Raw genomic sequence first — 19,767 nt, 5'->3', positions numbered from 1 at the left:
AATGTGTCAAAAATGTACTGCCAATAATGCCTCATGAGATAATACCTTTTCTGATTAATGTGACAGTTCTTAGATTATTATTATTTTTTTTACTGCTGTTGTTGTTGTTTTACTTTGGGGGGTTTTTTAGCCACTGTGGCATTCATTTTGTAGTTGAGACAATGCGAACATTTTTCCATCATGTTAACAACATGCAGAGAAGCGTTTCTCAGCACAGGGGTTGAACTTTCTCTTTTTTTCTCATGCCTGGCTCTGCCCACTCTGCTGCCATTCGGACGTGGCACTGATACACCCACCAGGAGGATTAGGGAAGGTTTAACACCGGTGCCAGCCTCACTCCCTGTGCCACGCCATCCCTCGGCACAGAGGGAGGTCCCGCTTGGCATGGCAAGGTGAACTAGCCTCTGATTGATGGGCATGGTTTCAGCCTGCTACTGTGCTCCCTAAGGCCCGTGCCTCCTTTTCCTTTTTCCTACTGCTGTCTTGGCAGCAGTGCCCAACTCCTCTTCCATGCCAGGCAGCCAGCTAAAGCTCCTGGTGGGCACATCAATTACATAGCGGCACCTCCCCTCTTTTCTCATGTCTATCTGTGGGTCTGTCTACTGTCTCAGACGATGCCAATCTGGTCCCACTCCATTTCCACTGCTGTCTATAGCTATCTCCTGTGTTTGTGTGCGTACTGCTTTATAGCCTACCCATGTTCACAAATACATCTTTGCATATGCACAAATGCACATGAATCCTATTCACGCACACACCCCGTGCTTTCCTCTTAGGCAGGTCATAATGGTTGGTGGGAAAATCCTCCCTAGAGAGCACTCTGCCACAGGCTCAGCTGTACAATAGGCTCAGGTGTGTGCCTGTAGTATGTGCTTGTGTGTGCAAGGCATGGATGCTTTTGCTCTTTAATCTTTTTTTTTTTTTTTTATCTACTGCTTGATTAAACAGCCTATTTCTCTGACTGCTTTATAGTAGAGGGCAACAGTAGGAAAAATAAACAAACAAACAAAAAACATTAGTAATGTAGTGCATTATTTACATGATTATTTCAACCTTCCTTTGGATTTTGCCTGTTAGTTGCTGTTGGCAAATCATGAATCATTTACTCACAGCGACCGTACGCCATCTGCAGTATTAATTTTGCCACTGTCTTACTATAAGCTGAAAAGGCTTTTATTTTTGAAGCGATAAAGGCAGCTGTTTCGTTTCTCCTGGAAACGTTGTGATAAATAACCCAAAGTAATTGTTACAACGTGCAAAATGGTAAGTCAGAACCTTAAAATGTTTATACTATTTTAAATGTGCTCGTGTATGTTATATATACACACAAACATGCAAAAAAAATTGATACATAAAATAAAATTAAAAAAATAGTCTGGAGAAAGGACTCACCCAGGAGAAAAAAAAATCGCTGTTCCTCGCTTGCTATGACGAGTTTATAGTAGTACGGAAGCCCGGAAGGGATGCTAGGAACCTGAAGCGGGGAAGTCGAAGTGGAGCAGGGGGGTACAATGGCGGCGGGGCCTGGTGTTTCTATGCAGAGCTGCAGCCCTGCGAGGGAACTTTCTGTTTCAGTTCAGCAGGGAGGAAATCAGACTCATGGCGATCGGGTTAAAACCGAAGAAGTAACGGGTAAGAACGCGACTCGTGCTTTATTTTTCGTTGCTTTACTGATAATTTATTTTGGGACTTGGGCTATCAATGGCTAACTGCTAAATCAGCCCACTATGTTGGCGAGTACTGCTGCTTTTTGCGTATGTTTTATAGATTTGAAATCCATCTGTGGGTACCACATACACACAATAACTCCAGATTGATAAGTGCGGCTTATCTGTAAGGATTGGTGTTATTTTTTGGTGCGCTTAAAGTCACGTTAGTTGCCTATCTGTAATCAGCTAACGGCTAACGTTAGCAACTTGCTAACGTCAACTTTCTGCAAACACTGATGATAGGTAGGTCGTGCAAAACAAGGCTCTGAAAATATAAACACCACAGAAGTTTTGCTTACCTATTCGGTGTGTAGAGCAAAAAATGCCAGTCTGTCCATCAGTTTGGCAAACTGTGTAATAAGCTGTAACATTGTAATAGCTCATTATCGACATGTTTTGACAACACTAGACATCCTAGACTAACAGTCTGGTAAAAGGATCCCAACACTTTTATTAAAAGTTTTTTTTTTGTTATTTTTGTTATTTTTCCAAAGAGCTGACAAATCCTACCAACCAGCTAATGTATAAAAATCATGCCAGTCGCCTACCCACGTGAGACATCTGCCTGGAACACAAATAGTACAAGTGGGAGATAGATGATGATAATGATGTTGTTGTCATGCTCTCAGGTCACTGTTGAAAATATAGAGGAAAGAAAGTATTTTTATACTTATATTTGTTACAGTACACATTTGGCTTCCAATTTGTTTGGAATACGTAAATGATGATAATACCTACAACACTATACCTCGGTCCACCAGGATTGGCTGAGCTCTATCTATCTATCTATCTATCTATCTATCTATCTATCTATCTATCTATCTATCTATCTATCTATCTATCTATCTATCTATCATTGATCAATGGTCTTTAATTAGTGGTCATGTCATTAAACAAATGTACTTTTTGTAAGGTTGAGGAAACCTGCAGTCAGCTGAGACTGAAGAAGTCACTTGGATGAGTGACAAACTGTTTCTCCCGCTAAAAATGCTACATTCAGAACAGAATCCACTTTTTGGGATTCCTGCTGATCTACATTCAAAAACACACACAAAACTTTTTTTTTCCTCATAGAGTTACACTAAAAAAAAATGTGTTTGTGCATGTTAAGTTGATATTTTATTTCTTTAAGTTTTGTTTTGTTGTTTTTATTGCCTTAAAACATTGAAGTTACCACATGTAGCTTTACAATGTTTACCACTTCTTAGACAAATGCCACATAGAAGTTTGAACGGGAAGTTTTTGTATAGCCTTTCACACAGGTGTGGATTAACCAAAATTATTTCTAAACAGTATAGTTTGTGGTTGTATTTTTCTCAGAATAACAAGGATAATAGAAACGCCCATAAAGATATACAATATAGCTTAACAGCAACTCAAACTGCAGCTGTTAAACTGACAAAAAATGTGTTTGTTTGATGAAATTAGTTTTTGCCTAGAGGAATAGTAAAAACTTTGTCTTGTTCTAGTTTAAGTACTTTTATTACATAAATATGGTTATTCTGGGTGGCAAAAAAGATCATAAACCTCTTTTAAAATGCAGAACAGAATAAGTGTATGAAATTTGCTTAAAAGTTATCTAAATGCATGTATTTCTTTTTTATTTAGAAGCAGAGAAGCAGAGTCGCATGGCTGCTCTGCTAGAGAGGCTTCATGCCAAACACAATGCTTCCCGGCCATGGCAGGAGACCTGCAAGGTTGTTCGTCAGGCTATGGTGAGAGAGAGACCTTTCTACAAGTGATTTGTACAAATTTCAAAAGCATTATTTTACATCAGTAAAGGCAGGAAAGAGGCATCTGCAGCAAGGCCCTTATGATAAAATCTGTGGTGCCTTTGTGAATAGAAAGCGAAAAACATCCTCAACTCCATTTCTTGAAACAGTAAGAGGCACCACCTAGTGGTGCAGTTTAGCTCTACAAAAAAACCAAGTGTTTTCATGACTTAGAAAGACTTTAAGGGGAAAGTCATACAATATATTCTACAGTGGTATAATATACCAGTTTTAGAAGGCCTTAACAACATTATAAACACACACAATACCCATCATGACCCATCTATTTACTTAACAATCCCACATCAGGTCACAATGTAACAAGTAATCACAACAGAGAACACATTTAATGTCATTAAACATATAATTGCATAAAAGGTATATTCTTCAGTAACTTAGCTTCTGGATAAGTAAAGCTGTAATGAATTTACATTCTTGAACCCAGTGGAGCAGGTGGAAAACAAATTTTAGATCTCGTTGATTAAGCACATTTTTTGTTTTATGAACTTTCTCTTTCTTTCCACATAATGTGTCCCAGGAGAAACGTGGTGTGATGAATGCAGCAGGTCACCAGCTCCTGCTCAACTGTCTGGAGACCCTGCAGAGAGCTTTGAAAGGTGAGGACGTCAGTTGATTGAAACACAAGGGAGAGCGAGTTGACCTTTTTGTTTAGAAAAACAAACTGCTTTCTTTTTCAGTCTCATCACTTCCCTCCATGACAGATCGTCTGGAATCCATTGCTCGACAAAACATGTGAGTCTCTTACAGTTACCGAGGCCGGTAAACCTAAGCACTGAAAGCAGTGGAAGCTTTCAGTGCTTAGGTTGGAAAAACCTTTAGTTTAATATTTCAAATGAGAATGAGCTTCTTTATTGGTTAGGAGGGCTACATACAACACATTGCATGATGTTCTTTATTTTACAGTTTTGATGGCATTTATCCATTGTGAACGTAGTCAGCAACAATATTTACATTTTTTCCAATATACTAAAACTGTTTTAGCTAAAGCACAACAGGAAATTCAGGTTAGAAACGTCATAGCATTATTTTGTCTTTTTTTTTTTTGCCTTGTTTGTGCAGGCTGGGCTCCCACCTGAGTCCCTCTGGAACGGAGTGCTACATCACAATGGACATGTTTTACGTGGAGGTGCAGCTAGACACCAGTGGCCAGCTAGTGGATGTTAAAGTGGCTCATCAAGGAGAAAGCCCCACGGTCAGTCTAATCACTATGTAGTTCCATAAATTAGTAATAGAAGGCCTTGGTGACACAGGTCTAGAGACCATTCAGTGCCCCATTGCAACCTCCACCTGCTGGGAAAAAAACTAACCAATCACAAGGAGGTTTCCAATAAAGCGCAGTGCCAGGAATCTTTGGCAACCGTTTGGAATACACATATTTTCCCTTACAACCAGTGGTTGCCGTGGGTTGCCAACTGGTCTCTAGGCTTGTGTGACTGGGAGAGGCAAATTACATTAATCTAATTCCACTAGTGAAGATTCAGTAATCTTTTTTTGCATTTAATTTTTGGTCACAGAGTTGTCCTGAGCTTTTTCAGCATTTAAGGTGAGTAGAAAGCACATGTGTAATTGAAACTCTTGTGGATGATAAGAGACAAACCTGTAGTGCATGGTGTTTCATTTCTGTTAATGATTAAAAGTTAAAATTGCAGTTACCTGTTAGAGATTCCTGTTCAATAGCTGATTGAGCCACTTTTGTTTTCTTTTTAACAGGGAAAAGAACTTTGAAGAGTTTTCTAAACATCTCAAGGGACTTGTTGATTTATACAAGCTTCCTGGAGACAAGTAAGTAGGCTTGCAGGCTTTGACGTTTGGTTTAGGCTTATCTAAAAGCACGAGTAGATATTTCATTCCACGTATAAAATTGAATTTACATGTGCTATCTTCCAGATTATGAAAAATGATCTTTTCTTAAATTGTTGAGTTATGAATATGTAATGTATTTAGGCTTTTTAACTGCTGAGAGACAGGAGAGCTGAAAAGAAAGCAATCAAAGACCAGATTAGTGATATTATTTTTTTTATAAGATGCATATGCCATACATCTCTGAATATTGTTTTCATATGTCTAATAATATTTCCTTTCTGTGTATCAGTAAACTGAAAACCAAGATGTACATAGCACTCCAGTCTTTGGAGCTTGATCTTACAAAGATGATGCACATGTTTAGGTAAGTTCAATAAGTCTTTGATTTACTGTTTAAGTTGCCTTTGGGATCTTTTACTGTTAAAAGACTAAGTACACTAATTTTATGAGATGTTGGGACACCTATTGTTAAAGATCGCAAGGGTCACCTCTTATTATAAGAGACTGTATCTCTGTACATTTGCCTAAATTGTATAAATTAATAATTATGACCGAAGCACTTAATTTGATCATCTCTATTTTAATGCAGTCTTCTTTGTTTTTATGTTTTCTAGGTTAGCTACCAATGCTAATACAGTAGAAACTATTCTGCATGGGAGTGTGGGCTTGCTGACAGCGAGAAGTGGTGGTCACCTTGTTTCTCTCCAGTGCTATGTGTCCCCTTATGACATATTTGAAGAGGGAACAGGCACACAGCTCAACCTAATGGACAACAATGGCAAGTGCATGCAGGGCATTGATGACCTTATCAAGAATCATCTACCAGTCACGACCTATGTAACTTACTGGATGCTTGTTGTTACAGTGCCGCGCTCTCTGGGTGTCAGTGTCTCTGTTACAATTGAAGGAACCTCCTCTGTCTATAAGCTCCCAATTGCTCCACTGATCACAGGATCCCACCCTGTTGACAACAAGGGGTAAGAACATGTTCACCAGTGTTTACAAAGTCCTCCAGTGAGCAACTCTAATCTGTGTAAAACCTGCAATTATGCTATACTGGGAATTGTTTACAAATTCACCACTCTTGCAAATATTAGGCAGTTATCATGGGTAATTGATTTTTTTCTCTTTATTTTAGGACACCTTCCTTTTCCACTGTGACCAACTCCAACTGTGTGGACCTGCCAGCTTGTTTTTTCCTTAAGATGAACCAACCCACACCCTTTTCACTCTCTTTTATCCAGAGGATGGGCAATGCTACTTGTGAGTTTACCTAATGCATGTTGTATTCACTATTCATTAACACACATAGAAAATATTATTCTTTATTTGAACGGTTTAACCGTAATCTCTGTCAATTTTTTCCCCAGCCATCCCAGTGTTTGAGACCCCACCCATCTTGTCACCTCTCTACCAGTTAATTGTCCAGAACCAGCTCCAACGTCTTGAGGAGGGTAGCTCCCAGCCTCCACCCCCACACAACATGCACTTTTATTCTGTGAGCAGACATTACTTGCCTCCACAAATATCAGCGATGTGTTGTAAATCTCTAGAATCTTTTAACTTGCACGTTATTTGGTTTAGTTAAAGGTCTGTCCACCCTCGATGGTTACCCCCAACCTCTTCTTTTGGCTTTAGAATTGTCTCCATTACTTGTATTTATATATCACAATTATCACAATTTCTATCATTGGAAGTATCTGAAAACTTCTATTTTGCTGTCTAAGGTGTTACCTGATCAGCAGCACTGTTACTTCCTGAATGGCGATGCTCCAGTGCAAGATGGTCGATCTCTTCAAGGAGCACTGGTGTCCAAGATCCCCTTCCGCCACCCGGCACAAGTACCATTCTTGTTGGATATCATTCGGCATCAGGCAGCCTATAACACCTTGATTGGCAGCTGTGTGAAGCGGACTTCTATCAAAGAAGGTAGGTGGCTTCTGATTTCCTGTATTTATCTTTTTAACATGTGCTCTGTTTTCTATCATATTAAATTACTTATAATAAGTGTCATTGTTATTTCAGACAGTGCAGGCCTGCTGCAGTTTGAGGTGTGTCCTCTTACTGACTCAAGTTTCAGCGTTTCTTTCCAGCATCCAGTGAATGAGTCCCTGGTCTGTGGTAAGCACATACTTTGGCTTTTTTTTTTTTTTTTTGGGAGGTTTCGGGGAATAAAGTTGTTTCACTAAAATAGATACATTTAAAAAACATCACAGCAAACATGATGTTTTGTAACAAGTGGATTTGACATAAATGTCTTTATATTACTTTTTTTTTCTCCCCAGTAGTCACTTGCTACAAATATTTGAAATCCTGATAGAGAGCTTGAAGTTGAACTTTAATTTGTTTATATTTCATATATTCATTTTTAAGTCAGAAGTTCTGACTACTGAAATTGATGTGACACTGTTGGAGTGGTTGATATTAATTAATTATGTGGGAAATTGGTCTTCTCTGATTGTATAGTGGTTTTACAGAGAACTGTTTTTTTACATGGTAAATTATCTTTGGTTGAGTATATAAAAGTTTCCCCAACTCATTGCCCAGAAACACAAAACCAACAATTGCAAAGGTTTTATAAAATTGCCATTGGGTTAAAGTTCATCTAAACTGGTATTTATTATTTTAACTGGAGGACTCAACACATGACTGCAGCATGTTGAACCTTTATCTCAAACCTATGTTTGCTGTCTGTCTTTTCACTGTTGGCTGATATAAAATGTTGACTGAAAAAAAAAATCCTTTCAGTCACTTCAAGGTTGATTAGCAGGCAGCCACTTTACGCTTTTAGCTTTGGAGTAGATTGCAGTCTAAAGGGGTTCATGTGTTAATCTGCTGGAATATCTTTTGTTTTTTGTGTAACTCTATTCTATGTGATCTTTTTCCTTTAGTGGTGATGGAGGTGATTGACTCCAGACAGGTATCCTGCAAGCTATATAAAGGAGTGTCAGATGCTCTAATCTGCACTGATGAATTCATCACCAAAGTGGTCCAGAGGTGAGATACTCACCATAACACCATAACTGTGTGGTTATGCACAGTTTAGTACATGGTTGGTAATTGTTTCCTTCCTCTTGTAGATGCATGTCCATCCCTGTAACCATGAGGGCAATTCGAAGGAAAGCAGAAACCATTCAAGCAGACACTCCAGCCCTTTCCCTAATTGCACAAACCGTGGAGACTATGGTGAAAAACAACCTTCCACCCTCTGGTAGTCCCACCTATAATATGGTAACAGCTGATGGATCTAATCCCATGGGACTGCCTGGGCTTACAGGGGGCAACACACCTACTGGAGGAGGGCCCAATTTTACAGGTCCAATCACTTCTCTGTATGGGATGTCCCGAACTGACAGGCAAGCTCAAGGAGGAGAGTGCCTAACCCCAGGAGCTGTGGCTAGCCAGCAACAGATGCAGCAACAACAGCAGCAAGGTCAAGGCCATTCAGATGACTATAGCAAAGTCACACAAAATCCCATACTAACAAGTCTGTTACAGATAACTGGAAGTGTGGGTTCTAGTCCCAGCTCCCAGAATGCACCACAGCCCCACCAAACTCCACCTCCAACTTCTTCCCCTGCCAGCAACACCAAGAATCACCCCATGCTGATGAACTTGTTGAAAGACAATCCCACTCAAGATTTTGCTTCCCTGTATGGGTCTAGTCCATTAGAGAGACAGAATTCTTCTGGTTCTCCACGGACAGAAGGCATGGGCGGAACCTGCCCTGGAGGTAGCACGAAGGGAAAAAAGAAGCGCCCACGGGGGAATGAAAAGGGTGGCATGCTGCCTGGAACAGCTGCTGGTGTTGGAGGCGGTAGCTTAGGCATGAAATCTCAACAGTCATCTTCCATGCCACAGCACCACCAGCACCATCAAGTCACTCACGAGGATGATTTCCACCGTGAGCTCCTCTCTATGGATGTGGACGCATCTCAGAATTCTATCTATGATGTTAACCTGACCAGTGATGGCTTAGACACGCCCCATAGCATTACTCCTGCACCAAGCCAGTGTGGAACACCACCATCTGGTCCCAGCATGCCTTATTCACAGTCTCATGTCCAGTCTCAGCAACAGCAGCCACCAGGTACCGTACCACCTCGTATGGTCCGTCTCTCCAGCTCTGATAGTATTGGACCTGATATCACAGAAATCTTGTCAGATTTACCTGAACAAACTGGCAAAGGCAGTGGTGGGAGCCATGGGCAGCATCCAATGGGCAGCGGTGGGGAGGATGGAGGCGCACTAGGTACCCCTATCCGTGACTCTTCGAGTTCAGGTCAGGGTAGTGCAGTGTTTGACTCAGCAGATATTTTCAATACCAACAGCAATGAGAATCCCTTCACAGACCCCGCTGACCTGATTGCTGAGGCGGCCGGAACTGTTACCACTCCCACCAGTGACTCTTCTTCTACCAACTTCTTCCCTGATGCCGCGGACTTCAACCCTGACCTTCTTACCTCAGGCCATGGTTTCTCCCAGAACTACTTTGATGACAGTTCTCCAAGTGCTGATGGAGACATGGACCTTGTCAAGAGTTTTGGGGGAGGTAGCCAGCAGAATACCCCATCAGGAACGCCTCAAAATCCTACTCCACATGGACAGAGCACTCCAGAGCCTTCACTAAAGGAGCCTTTTGATATTGGGATGGTGTTTGGAGGCAACAGTGGTAGTGGTAAACCACTTCTGGGACAAGCTCCTGATTTAGGAGACACACATGGTGGAGGGTCCCAGAGCCCGCTTTTGAGCATGGGCCTTGGAGGAGCATCTGGTGAACCAAAAGTTAAACAACAACAGGTTCTCATGCGGCCAAAAGATGAGAATGGGGGCAGCGGTGGGAGCAGTTCTGGGATGGGAATCGGGAGCAGCTCAACAGAGGGAAAACAGGTGAAGCGTAGCAGGACGCCATCCAGTGAGGGCAAATCTAAAGATAAACCTCCCAAACGCAAAAAGCTCGATCCTGATGGAAAATCCCCTTCTCACAGCTCAGGGGGACGGCCTTATACACCACCTAGTGGTGGCTCAGGCTCTGGTAGCAGCATAAGTGGAGGCGGTTCCAAGTCTCCTGGTAGCTCAGGACGGTCACAAACCCCCCCTGGAGGTGCCACACCTCCAATTCCCAAAATCACTATTCAGATCCCCAAAGGGACCATAACTGGGGGCAAAACCTCTTCCCATAGTGGATACACCTCCAGCAGTTCAGCCACAAGCAGCACAGGAGGAACTGGAGGAACCAGCAGCAGCAAAAGCCATCATTCACACTCATCGTCCTCTGGAAAGATCAAATCCAAGGAAGGCTCCATGACACAAGGCAACAGCTCCAAACCAGGGAGTGGAGGAAGTGGGCCATCCCAGTCTAAAGGCTCCTCCCAAGGGATGGGTGTTGGCAAGCCAGGATCTTCACCAATCACCAAACATGGCCTGTCTGGGCCTGGAGGTACTGGCGGAGGAATAGGAAGTAGTAATAAAGTTAAGCCTCAGGGGGGCAAGCCTCCTGGTTCACTTATGAATCCCAACATAAAGCCCAACATTTCACCTTCCCATTCTCGTTCCAGTAGCTCTGGTGAAAAATTATCATCCCCTATGAAGATGCAGCAGTCCCAGGTTCCAGGAACTCCACCTTCTTCCAAGGCCAAATCCCCCATGGGCTCAGGAGGTGGCAGCTCCGGAGGGTCCAAGTCTTCTTCTGGTGGAGGCATGAGCTCACAGAAACCAGCTGGGGGAAGCTCTTCATCTGGTTCTTCATCTTCTTCATCATCCTCCAGTTCCTCGTCATCTTCAGGTTCAGTTGGCTTCTCAGGAGGCTCTCAGTCTCAGTATGGCAGTGGTGGAGGGGGAAGTGGTGGAGGTGGTGGAGGAGGCAGTGCAAGTGGGGGTGGAGGTGGCAGTGGTGGAGGGGCTGGCCAGAATAATGCAAATAACCCAAACGCCAAAGGAAAGTCTCCTAGCCGTAACAAGAAACCCTCTCTAATAGCAGTCATAGACAAGCTGAAGAGTGTTGGAGGAGGAGTAGTAGGGGAGGATGGTTGTGAGGTAGGGCCACCAGTAGGGGGAGCTGGTTCGTCATCTACTCCTGGCGGTGGGTCTGGAAATGTTCCCAGTGGGCCTTCAAACATGGCACCATCCAAGCATGTCTCATCCTCTCAAAGTGGTGACTATAAGCGGGAAAAGTCTGATAAAGAGGCAAAGGCAAAAGTGTCAGTGTCAGGGGGGAGCAGTGGGGATAAAAAGTTGATGGACCCAAAAACAGGTGGGGTAGGTTCGACTGCTTTGGCCAAGATTATAATTAGCAAACCAGACGGTGGCTCTCCAAGTATCAAGGCTAAAGTGACCCTACAGAAAGCAGGAGAAGGATCTGGTGACAATATGCGTCCTCAGATTTCTAGCCTGAAAGCTTCTCCACTCTTCAGTGGCTCGACTCCCAAACATGACCGCTCCTCCCCCAGTCACAGCCGCTCACCAGGATATACCCCACTTAACCAGGATAGTGAGAGCGAGTCAGGAAGCAGCTCAGTGGCTGAAAAGTCTCACCAGAACAGCCCCAGCTCGGACGATGACCAGACCATGCGCCCACTTCCTCCCCAGGACTACATGAGCTCTATTCCCCTTAGCTCAGGTGAGAAACATAAGAAACACAAGAAGGAGAAAAAGAAGCAGAAGGAGAGGGAACGGGAGAGGGACAGAGACCGAGAACGGGACAGGGACAAAGAGAAAAAGAAATCTATGTCAATGGGGCCGTCTTCTCATCCAATAAAATCGGACAGTTGGTCAAGGTCTCCCATCTCAGCTTCAGATTCATCTTTGTCCATGTTAAGTTCAGATCGGCCTTCCCGGCCGAGCCCAATGTATATGAGAAATGAAGATGATGACCTCATGGACTCAGCCCTCACCGGCAACCTTTAATTTGATGTAGAAAGTGCTTTGATTTCACTCATTTGTTGTCAAATTTTAACCCATTCCTTTTAAAACGTAAAGTAAACTTCTATTTATTTCAATCAAGCTGCAGATTAGAGCTGGATATAGGAATATTAAAGCTCTGTAGCTGATCATTGAACTGTTAAAGCTGTATTTTAGTTTTGTATTTTACTGTATGAATACCGATGTATGATGTCGGGGTGGTTAGGATGCCAGGTGTATGTGAATGTGAACACTACACATAAAAAGCCACCTCCGAATTGAGAAGTTAACCATTTTTGTCTTTCCTGTGATGTCAGATGTTTTTATTTTTTTTAGTACGTTTCCCCATTTCTTTATCCATGTAATCCATCTACATTCTGCTTCTGTCATAAAAAACAATGGGTTGCTATTATACAGTATGACATCTATTGGAAGTTATTGTAAAGACAGAAGGGTACAGCATTTACTTGCCTTGTTTTTCACAAAACCTTCAAATTTGTAGATTTTTGATACATTTTAAATTGTTAACGAGTAAATTAGTGAAGGTAAAAAGACTGTAACTGATAATGATGATGATGATGATGATGATGATGCTGATGGTGGAGTAAAAGAGACATGCAGTTATTTTTTATAACTGGAATTGTTTTTGAAGGTTGGAATAAAAATTTCACATGTGAACCAGTTTCCTCATATTAATGTATTTTGGGAGATTTGATTACTATAAGTTTCTGTCAAACAAAAACACCAGTCGCAACCATTTGGAGAAAGCGAGGAAAGTGTCCGTGGCACTAGATGGCAGCAGTGTATCAGGCTCTATTTCTGGCTGCAGAATTACAGGGTGCGTTATAATGAGTCATTTTCCCAAAGGTAATGTGTGGAGGTTAAATGGATTTTCACATCTTTATTCACAGGTATTATAAAGGATGATTTGTAGATTCAGAGTGCAACTAAAGGGTTTTTCTTTGCTCACAATGGGCTCATTTTGAGCCTCCAAATTGACAGAACTAAGAGATGTTTATGCTGTCATGTTTAATATCAGCAAAAAATACTTGTGTTGAGGCAATCTTATTAGGAAACTAACCGGCATTAAGACCTAACAGTACAGATATGCCAGAATGAGTTGGTGTAGTTTTTTGATTTGGTGCTATAAAGTAGTATGACTTTGTAGCACCAGATACATTTAAATCAAAGCAACGTCTGTGTATCACTGTACGCACAGTGGCCATTTAATCTCTTTAGATTAAATGGCCACTGTGCGTTCTTTTTTTCGTCATTGCATTTTCTGCTTTGTCTTTGTGAAATGATTGGATGTAAGACATACAGTCTTTAACGAGCAGCTGAGGTGTACTAAGTAAAGCAAATATCTAATCAACCAATAAGATGGTAGCTCAACTCCATGAACTTATGCATGTAGATGCCCTGCTGAAGTTCAAACTGAGCATCAGAATGAGGAAGAATAGTGACTGAAGGGACTTTGAATGTGGCACAGTTGTTGGTCTCGAGGGTTTAAAGTGAATGGTCTGAAAAAGAGGGTGGCGTAATGGTGTGGGAAATATTTTGTTGGCACGCTTTGGGCCCCTTATTATCAACTGAGCATTACTTAAACACAGCCTAGCTGAGTATTGTTGCTGACCATGTCCGTCTCTTTATAATCACAATGCACCCATTTTCTCATGGAGTCATGATGGAGCTACACATAAAGCAAGGTGATCACCCAAGACTAAAGTTGTGGTCAGACCAACATCACCATCCATAGTAGCAAACTTCCAGCACAGCTCAAAAATGTGTTTGCTAAATTAGACTTTAAAAAATGGGGCAGTCTGAAATGTTGGGTTGCTGAGTACTCTGTAATAAAATTTGAAATTGTCAGGACTTTAAATTTGTATCTACATTGCACTGAAGAATGGGATTATTCATGCCAAAGTAATCAATTAATAGAGGAGAAATATAAATAAATATTATGTTTCACGTGACCAGTTCTAAACCTTCCAGTAACATTGCAGTCAAAGGAGCTTGGAAAAACTGACTGAGAACCTTCACAGACATATTCCAGTAACATCGCACGGACCTTTAGTCAACATCAGGCTTGTGCCCGAGAGACGATAAAAGACTTTGCACAGAATGAGAGGATTATGGGAAGAAAAGGAAATATGTGGATATATTCCAAGCAGTCAGAAAGTGTGAGTGACAGGGTCAACAATAGAGAAATTAGCTGTGCTGGAGAAAAAAGGCAGATCAGCAGTTTCAAAAGGTTGGCAGGGAATATAAAGTCAAAGAGCTACGAAGGGAGGAATGGAAAGAAGCTCGCAGCTGGAGGATGGCAAAAAGATGGTCTGGTAGAAATGAGAATGTTGATTATAAAAACTTTGGCTGAAAATGCCACTTTAGAGGCTCAAAAAGGAGTTCAGCTCTGGGCTACTGTTCCCATAATGAAGGCACACATTCAACATATCGTTTTAGGATGCTGTTTTCTCTTTTGGTGTAAATGCAATGATTTACATTGATTCCCATGACTAAATATATAAACTGTGTTTAAGGCTATCAGCAAACTGTCTCTACAACATGTCTCTACATATACTGAATTAAATAAGGTGAAAATAAATGCATCTCACAGTTTTCTTTAGTTTTGAAACCAAAATGTAAAAAAACAAACAAACCACAAGTCAAATTCCTAGCAGTCATGAAGAAAAGATGCAAATAGGTGCTTCTGAAAGCTGAGACAGAAGAGGAACAGACTGTGCTGCAGCTCAATAGCAGAAAGACTTGATTCCTTTATTATTCACAAGGACATGATAAACCACATTGGCAGTAATGACATTCAAGCAACCTCCTGCTGTGGTGTCGTAGGGTACTTAGCTGCATATGACACTCTGCATTTATCCTTTGCAAATATACAGTACAAAGGATCAGATGACTTTGCTTTGGGGCCGTTCAGATGGGGCACTGGGGACATAGACAGGAATGTGAAGCCAATCAAGGTGCACATGGTTGACAATAGCGTTTTTTCTTATTCTTTTTCTAAATCATTTTTTTAAATCATAAAATAACCCTATTAATTTGTGGAAGCTATAAAGTTTAGCACTGGCTTCTGGGGGGAAAAAAATCTTCAAAAAACAGCCCAGTCAGCAAACCCAAGGAAAAGTGAGGTAATGTTTCAGAGGATCAGCTTGCTAAAAGGTTTGTATCAAAACTTGGTTTCATGTGTCATTTGAGACATGAGGGGAGGCAAAAGTTAAAAAGATATTTTTTCCATCCATACAGGAATATGTCTTATTGATTTTGTAGAATATCAGCAAAATGATGAAGTGATTTGATTCATCAAAGTGCTGAAACTTACTGAAAGTCACTGCAGATTTGTTGGCTGCACATCTGTGATGTGAATCTCCTATTCACCACAATCCAAATGTGATCTATTGGATTGAGATCTGGTGACTGTGGAGGTCATTTGAGTACATTGAACTCATAGTCATGTTCCAGAAACCAGTTTGAGATTATTTGAGCTTTGTGACATGGTGTGTTATCCTGCTGGAAGCAGCCATCAGAAGATCGGTACAGAGTGGTCATAAAGGGACAGACGCGGTCAGCAACAATACTCAGACTGTGGTGTTTAACAAATGCTTAATCTGTACTAAAGGAGTCAAATTGTGACAAGAAACTATCCACCACACCATCAAACCACCTGGAGCCTGAACCACTGATACAAACTACAATGGATCCACGCTTTCATCTTGTTAACACTAGATTCTTACCCTACCAACTAAATATTAAACACTGATGTAGACCAGGCAATGTTTTTCCAGTCTTTTGTTCTTAAATTTGGTGAGGCTTCAACATGCATACCATTCTTTCTCCTTTGTGATTATTATGTGGAAAAATCTCAGCAGCAGTTTCTGAAAAATGAAACCATGCTACATTTAACGTCACTAAAATCACCCTTTTTTATCCATTTTGATGCTCAGTTTGAACTTCAGCAGGTTGTCCTGACCGAATCTATATGCTTATAGTGAAAACACCAAATGTAAAAAGGCTCATTTACACCACTGAACCCTGCTCTCAAAAACTGACATAGACATAACACTAACTTTCACCACTTATTTCTCAAATCCAGATACACAAAGTTTTAAAAACATGTTTAGTGACTTCTTCTGTAAGTTTGGAGCTTTACGTCACCGTCTTGGTTGGTTGGTTGCGGTCAATAGACTTACATCAGCTAGCTTCTGTTACCTACCTAGTTACAGAACCAATAACTTGGGGGGGATATAAGGACACTAAAACTAAAAATCAGCTTAAGGGGATCACTTTTGTGCTGTCCCTGGCTGCAACAATGAGTTTTATATTTAACCAAGGTTAAATATAACCCTGGTGTCCACTTTGACACTCTGTCTCTTAAGCAGTAAGTGTTGTTTCGTTGTTTGGCTTGATGCACTGACAGGATGACCTGGATGATTAGATACTATTTTGTGTCCCCTGGAGCTTTATTCTTTTACTCTGCAGCACCACCACCAGCCAAAAGCTTAATGACAAGATACAAATTACCTGCCAATTGTTAGCATTCTGATGTTGTTGTTAAGCTAGTGCCACTGTAGCTGGTTGCAGCCTGGGGTGCTAAGAATCTTTGCAGCCCAGAAAGGATGCTGGCCAGATTTCATGTTCTGCTGATTCTCTTCACTCCCGATCCTGTAGTACTCATAATTAATTTCATTTCTAATTCCACCATTATTCTATTCTACATAATATGATTAAAAATTTACTCTCCTCTCCTTTTGAGTTCCCACGTCTGTTTGGTTTCTTCCTGTAGCTCATCCTACACCATCCCTCTCTCCTTCAGTGGCTCTACTTTTGGTTTCTTTTGGACTCCTTGCCTGTCTTCGTGTGCTGCAGTCAGGCTCATCTGTCTCACTTGCTGTTATGCAGCACTGTGCATCATTTTCTTTTCTTCCCAGTTGTAGCAGATTCCTTCAATTTCAGGTGTGTAAGACACATAAGGTGCAGCTAGGGAGATGACTTCAGCAAACTGCGGTTTACCCTCGAGCACACAAGGAAAAGCCGCAGTTCACGACTGTTGATGAGCTGTATAGCATGGAAATAACCTCCCAGCTTATCCTGTAGATAAGCAAGAGGGAGGCAGTCATTTGCCAGTTAGTTAAGCTTTATAGCTGCACACAGTCAGCTTTTGGAGGCAATGGAGGAGGAGAAGGGGTTAGAAGAGGGTGAAAAGAAGTAAGAAGTCAAAGGAAAGATGGAGGAGAAGAGAGAGATTTATTTATGCTGCATCCTTAACTAGGGATGTTATTATAGCACAATAAGAGCTGCAGACAAAGTCCAGATTATACTGTTTGGAGTATGCAGCAGCTTATAGGCTGAATCATTTTATCAGTACTGAGCGTAACCCGCCAAAAAAAGAGTTTTATATTTATCAAGAATATTTTTAATTTTTCTCCATGTTGCAGTGGTTTCACTGTGCCAGTAATTTACATATTTGTGTGTGCAGAGATGTAGATCTGCATCACTGAATATTAATTGTTCTGTTGAGAAAGGGTAACTGAATGGGCTGCAAGTGAAATTGAATTTAACCGCTTTTCTTAGGCAAGTTGCTGCAACTGAAGCATGAAAGCTGTGGATTAATTTGTTGATGCGAATTCCATTATTCAAACCGCTTATGCAAGTTCATCAGCAGTTTGCAATTTCATTTTCTGTCCGATAGTAAAGTAATCATTCTTGCTTTGACCGAAAAACAACGGCGAGCAGAATCACGTTTCCTTCATGGCATAACATGCTTTGAGGGAAAAATGTATGGTTGTGTAGCTTTGCAGGTCTTTTTAAAATGCTGTGCTGAGGAAATTTTCCCTAACTGCATCAAGTTTTCAAGTAATGCTGAGGCAAACTGAAGTAAGCGGCTGTAAAACTGTGTCGCTTGTGAAACATCAGCAAAAAGGAAGGAAGTGAAGGTACATCTACAGTTCATAGCCACCGTGTCACTATGCATTTCACTGTGTGCTTTCACTTTTTTAAGAGCTGTTTACAGTGACAAATCAGGATGAAATATGCACATGACTCAGTTAAGTGACTGTAATACTAGTCTATACTGTCATGAGTGGCAGAAGAGGACCTAAATGTAGACTTCTGAGGCAAAAAGCAATAAACAAACAAACAAACAAAATCAACATTTATTTAGCTGGACTATTGAGTCCATAGCAGAAAATTAATTGCAGAATCCAAAGAAGCCTAACAAACAATAAGACAAAGGCAGACAGCAACTCTGCAGACACAGAATAGCAATTGGGGCAGAGTGGAGACATCTGAGAGACACAGCTGAACTAAATCAGATAACAAGACATGGTGAGGTAAAACTAAAACATGGCACCGGAGACAAATGACTATCATAATAAAAACAGGAAGTAACAAGACAGAAAAACACCACACGGAGACTCTAAGACTTGACAGGGAACAGAGAGCAGGTAAAACACAATGTAGCCTCAAGGACTTAAATCTATTTTATGATAACACAAAAAAACCCAAAATGGATAATCCAGAAACACAATTACACAAATCACAAATAAGAAAACTGTTAACAAAGGACTAAGAACAGCCCAAAAACCCAAAGCGCTGGGTCAAAGAACCCAGGACCACATAAACACACAGAATCATCAACAAGCTCTAAGAGTCAGACTCATTATACTTTTTCTCTTGTATAGTGCTTAACAAATTTGTTTGACCACCACACAGTGGAAGGCTTATATCACATCGGCCCAAAATGAAAATTTTAATGATTCTGTGATGGTTAATCCTATACTATTTGCTGAGCACATACTAATGCACTAATACTCAAATCTAATAATTATCGGTAACCACAAATGTTCAAATTTACTGTTTTACAAAATCCTAAAAAATGGTAAAGCACATTCTTTTTTTTAGTAAGATACTTGTATTTCTGAATAGATGAACTAGTTTTACTGGCTAAATGTTGTGCTTGAAGTCCAGTGTGCCGTCTCAAATTTGGGTATCAACACGTGAATTCAGATTGTTTTTTGTTTAATAAATAGCAATATATGTCTTAGTTCTGAACACAAATGTTCAGAAACCTCTGAAAATGTTTGCATTTCCTGTTTTTATTACAGGTGGTCTAATAAATGAATTAAGCAAATGTTTATATGCAGCATTATATCTCTCTATCTCTTTCTCAAAACCTAAAGAGCTGTGGGCACCTGTTTAAACTAAAAGGCAGGTATTTGTGTCAGAGTGGGTCACTTGGCCCTTACACCACGTGTTTGGGAGTCTATTGTCTCTATACTCCCAGTGAGGCTGGGGTGTGAGTCAGCGAGTGGCAGTGCCAACCCTTTTTGGCATGTTGAACACAAATCTCAGTGTCATTCTGGCCAGCTGCCTATCCTCTCCACCTAGCCTTTTCTTTAGCCATCTCATCCATGACTCGCTCACAGAATCACTGCTGCTGACAATCTGCACAGCAAATTCAAAAGTGTTAAATGTTTTGGTGTTAATAGTCTTCTTGCAAAAGTAGAGTTAATTTTACTCTAAGCAGAGTCACATTCTTTTAATGTAAC

General features: G+C 41.0%; 1 protein-coding gene across 1 annotated transcript; it reads left to right on the top strand.

Annotated features, from left to right (window-relative positions):
* The first annotated feature begins 1,453 nt into the window (after positions 1-1,453).
* Positions 1,454-12,883, top strand: med1 (mediator complex subunit 1). Its single transcript, XM_005919668.3, has 16 exons — positions 1,454-1,632; positions 3,318-3,424; positions 4,020-4,098; positions 4,180-4,234; positions 4,562-4,694; positions 5,017-5,045; positions 5,213-5,284; positions 5,595-5,669; positions 5,920-6,083; positions 6,171-6,282; positions 6,444-6,568; positions 6,676-6,803; positions 7,033-7,234; positions 7,331-7,426; positions 8,197-8,302; positions 8,386-12,883. The coding sequence occupies exons 1-16, from the start codon at positions 1,512-1,514 to the stop codon at positions 12,209-12,211; spliced, it is 5,430 nt and encodes a 1,809-aa protein (XP_005919730.1). The 5' UTR covers positions 1,454-1,511; the 3' UTR covers positions 12,212-12,883.
* The last annotated feature ends 6,884 nt before the right edge of the window (positions 12,884-19,767 follow it).

The sequence above is a fragment of the Haplochromis burtoni genome, unplaced genomic scaffold (genome assembly GCF_018398535.1).
Source record: "Haplochromis burtoni strain Fernald_Lab_line unplaced genomic scaffold, NCSU_Asbu1 Contig_37, whole genome shotgun sequence".
Classification (NCBI taxonomy): Eukaryota; Metazoa; Chordata; class Actinopteri; order Cichliformes; family Cichlidae; genus Haplochromis; species Haplochromis burtoni.
This window is presented reverse-complemented; position numbering and strand designations above follow the sequence as displayed.

Coding starts and splice junctions, on each gene's coding strand:
- med1 (XM_005919668.3), top strand. CDS start 1,512: ATGGCGGCGGGGCCTGGTGTTTCTATGCAGAGCTGCAGCCCTGCGAGG. Junction 5,046..5,212: donor GAGCTTTTTCAGCATTTAAG/GTGAGTAGAAAG, acceptor TCTTTTTAACAG/GGAAAAGAACTTTGAAGAGT. Junction 5,670..5,919: donor AAGATGATGCACATGTTTAG/GTAAGTTCAATA, acceptor TATGTTTTCTAG/GTTAGCTACCAATGCTAATA.